General features: G+C 51.9%; 1 protein-coding gene across 1 annotated transcript; it reads right to left on the minus strand.

The window, feature by feature from the left end:
• Positions 1 to 230: 230 nt before the first annotated feature.
• On the minus strand, positions 231 to 2358 carry LOC125523223 (xyloglucan O-acetyltransferase 2-like). Its single transcript, XM_048688275.1, has 2 exons — positions 1949 to 2358; positions 231 to 1590 (listed from the first exon to the last, which is right to left on the minus strand). The coding sequence occupies exons 1-2, from the start codon at positions 2235 to 2237 to the stop codon at positions 518 to 520; spliced, it is 1362 nt and encodes a 453-aa protein (XP_048544232.1). The 5' UTR covers positions 2238 to 2358; the 3' UTR covers positions 231 to 517.
• Positions 2359 to 3876: the final 1518 nt, after the last annotated feature.

Here is a 3876-nt window from a genome sequence, read left to right on the forward strand (position 1 = left end):
TGTAGTGACAAACGTATCGCATCTAGATTTACTCACCGAAGAACACGTCAGAGTAGAACTTCAGCTCCCAAATAGGAGTATTTCCAGTTCTGCTGGTTGCTTTGAACTTTCAGAAACATCCAGTTCTGCTAGTTGCTTGGAACTTTCAGAAACATCAGTCCCCGAAATTGTTCCTCTTGCAGTACAAGGATTTCCCCAAAATGAAACGAGGGAAGATGATTGGACATTGGTTCAGCGGCTAATAATATAGTACTCCTAGATGAAAAAAGAGAGTCCAGGCAAGCAAAACACAACCCTGATAACTAGTAGCAATCTGTTTCTGAAAGTTACAACCTATCATAGCAAAGGACACCACTCCAAAGTCTCCAAATCTTCTCTCCAGAGACTGGAACCAATGATGCTCTCATTACGACCTATCTCGTACCCTAATCGTCTGACCGACGAGCAAAAGAATCATTAACTGAACTCGGCGCACGATCAGACATGTCTCCGACTCACTATCATGGCGGACTGGCGGTCACCCCGCGACGGTCTGCAGCAGGATCTCGTTGAACGTGTCGATGGGGCCGGGCATGCACCAGTGCACGCAGTCGTTCTGCACCCGCGCGTCCGGCCCGCCGGCGAACGGGTCGCTGCGCATGTACGGCCCCGGGTGGCCGTCCGGCCGCAGGTTGGCCAGCCTCGTCACGTCCAGCGCCGCGAACCGCAGGGGCCCGGCGCCGGCGTGGGCGGCCACCGCCTCCAGGACGGTCCTCCTCATCTCCTTCTCCGTGTAGCCCAGCCCCTTCTCGTCCTCCCTGTACGGGTGCCTCCTGGGGCACGCGCCGGCCTTGTCCCAGTCCCCCTCGAAGTGCGCCGGCGAGAACGTGGTGACCGCGACCAGCTTGCTGTCCGCGCCGTGCCGCCGGGCGACCTCGGCGAGCGTGCGGCGCACGGCCTCCTTGAACGCGCCGAAGAAGGCCGTCTCGGTGCGGTTGAGGTCCGCGCAGTCGTGGCAGCCCACGACCCTGCCGCCGTCGTGGTAGACGCCGGGGATGAGGAACCAGTGCCCGACGGACAGCACGGCGGCGTCGATCCCGCCCAGCCGCGACATCCACCGCTCGTCGAACGAGTCGAGGAACACGTTGTTGTGCCGCACGCCGGCGTGCTCCGCCTTCTCGGCGACCCGCACCAGGAGCGGCGACCAGAAGATGGAGACGGTGGCGTTGTGCTCCCGGAAGACCCAGCGCCGGAACCTGTTCTCCTCGCCGTCCCGGTACACGAGGTCCGGGCGGGAGCGGGAGGCGAGGAGGCAGAGCAGCGACTCGCCCTGGTTGCGCGCCATGGAGTCGCCCACGAAGGCCAGGTGCCTGTTGCGGAGCCAGCGGAGGAACGCCTCCGGGGAGAAGGCGGGGAGGTCGCACCGCCGTGGCCGCCACCGCCAGTGGAGGTACCCGGTGTCCGGGCGGCCGTGCGCCATGCAGTTCTGCCCGTCCTTGATGGTGCCGCAGCTCGTGCCGTCGTACAGCGGCGGGCGCGCGTCCGGCACCCACTCGCCGTCGGAGTAGTCGCACGGCGGCGACGCGGATCCTGACGCCGACACGTCTCCGCCTGCTCGGGCCAACACGACAAGGAAACATTTAGTACTGGAGTACTATCCACTACGCCAAACAATCTCCCAGGAACCCAAGATGCCGCACAAGCGGGTGAAATCACACGCCATTTCTTGCACATTTCAACCGTAAAACCACCATGGCCGCTATTTATTGAGCTTATCAAGAGCGCCTTTTATAAATACTTCTAGAACTCCAGAAAACGGCAAGAAAAAGGGGGGGAATTTATCATCGAAGCAAAACGGAATCCGCTGGAGGGAAAGCTCAATTGACGAGCTAAATCGGCCAGAGGCAGATCCACACAGCACATTGCGAGGACCACTAGGAGAAATCAAATGGAAAACCTAACACCGTACCTTGAGTTTCCCCCAATGCTTCGCCCCCTCGGCCGGGAGCGGGAGGGGGCGGGGGCAGCTGCTCCTCAAGCGCATTGACGGGCGCGTGCCTGTGCTGGGACGGCGCCGCCTCGCGCGCCTGCGGCTGCGCCAGGAGCGGCGGCTTGGGCGCGGCCAGCGGGTTGAAGAGCAGGTAGTGGAGGAGCGCGAGGGGGAGGAGGGCGTAGAGGACGTAGGAGAGGAATTGCTTCCTGGGGAGCGACAAGTGGGTGGTCTGGAGGTGGTGGCTCTGCGGGAAATTGGTGCCCATGGCTGCGCGGGGGGAGCTATGTTCGTGCACGGGGGGAGGCAGCCATGGCGGACGGGGCGGGGCACGAGTCAAGAGGAAAGGGGATCGAGGGAGATGGGGATCCTTCCTTCCTTTCCTTGGGAACACAAATGTTTTTTCTACTGGACAGAAAAGAATGTTTTTCTACGAGGTAATATCACCGTAAGTCATAGAACTTGCGTTCAATGTTCAGTTTGATGCTACAATTTTAAAAATACGGATTTGTGGTCATCTAACTTGACATCGCGTGCAAATATAGTCACAAAATACGCGTGCGGATGTATCAGGGTGTATGGCCCCACCTGTTAGTGAGTGGTGGCACTCAGCTTACTTAATTTTTGCACAAAACACCCTCACATTTTTTAACAACCACACTGTACTGCATATAGGCACGTAAATGTTTGAATTCATCATTTTGCATAATTTAAATATAAGCTGCGAGTCTATACATTTTGGATTCGTTAAACATATTTATTTAACAAACATTTTCAATGTCAGTATTAACTATTTTTCATATAATACACAAGTTCATATTTAAATGTTTTTATGTACTAATGATAGTTTTTATGTATAATATTCTTAGAACATAACTTCATTAATTACGTTTTACAAATATTTTGAAGAAATTGCAAATGCAAAATGAGCCTCAATATGTTAAAAAATAAGCCATCAGCACGATCACCTTCCGAAAGACACGCATCTTGTGGATACTGCCAAAGAGAGCCAGCCAGAGTGACAGACGGAGAAAGAACAGATTTCCATGCATAGGAGCTTGATTGATGAAATGTCACTATATTTACTGCTATGTCAAACCATCCTGATGTGCAATTAGTATTACTTACATTGTTTTACCACTCCACATGTAAGTACTGTGTGTTTCTCAGAAGAAAAAACTTGTAAGTACTGTGTTGATGGCATTATATGTTGATTTTAATGCGTCAACCTATCTGGACATGACTTCTCATCCTGCTTAACCGAATCACTGTAGCAGTGCGCGCCTCTACATGTTTCAGGTAAGAAAAAAGGACCACTAAAATAGCTTAACTGAATCATTGTAGCAGTGCACGCCTCTACATGTTTCAGGTAAGAAAAAAGGACCACTAAAATAGCTTAAATGAGATGCAAAAAAATAAATATCATTTAAGCTCTCAGTACATCTAACTTAGCTATCCATACGTTACATGCAAACAGGGATGGCTTGTTGGTTAGAGTGGCTTCTGTGGTGAACATTGGTCGTGGGTTGGATTCCAGGCTCTCTCCCATTTTTCACTAATTTGACCTTTTCGGAAATAAAAAATATGAGGGTGTTTTGTGTAAAAATAAGTCCATCATGTGTCACCACTCACTAAGGGGCCATACACCCTGATACGTCCACATGCATATGTTGTGACCGTATTTACACGCGTTGTCAAGTTAAATGATCACAAATTCGTATTTTTAAAGTTCTAACATCAAACTAAACGTCGAGCGTAAGTTCTATGACTCCTGGTGATATTACCTCTTTTTCTACTGACCGCTGTCCCTGTATTTGGGTTTGTTGTTAAATGGCTGCTTGCTGGGCTCAAATGACATGGCCCAAACAGCCCACAAGCGTATCAGTATTTTTCTTTTGACCAAAGCA

Source organism: Triticum urartu, chromosome 7, assembly GCF_003073215.2.
Source record: "Triticum urartu cultivar G1812 chromosome 7, Tu2.1, whole genome shotgun sequence".
NCBI classification, from domain to species: Eukaryota; Viridiplantae; Streptophyta; class Magnoliopsida; order Poales; family Poaceae; genus Triticum; species Triticum urartu.

Coding starts and splice junctions, on each gene's coding strand:
- LOC125523223 (XM_048688275.1), bottom strand. CDS start 2,237: ATGGGCACCAATTTCCCGCAGAGCCACCACCTCCAGACCACCCACTTG. Junction 1,591..1,948: donor AGCATTGGGGGAAACTCAAG/GTACGGTGTTAG, acceptor TGGCCCGAGCAG/GCGGAGACGTGTCGGCGTCA.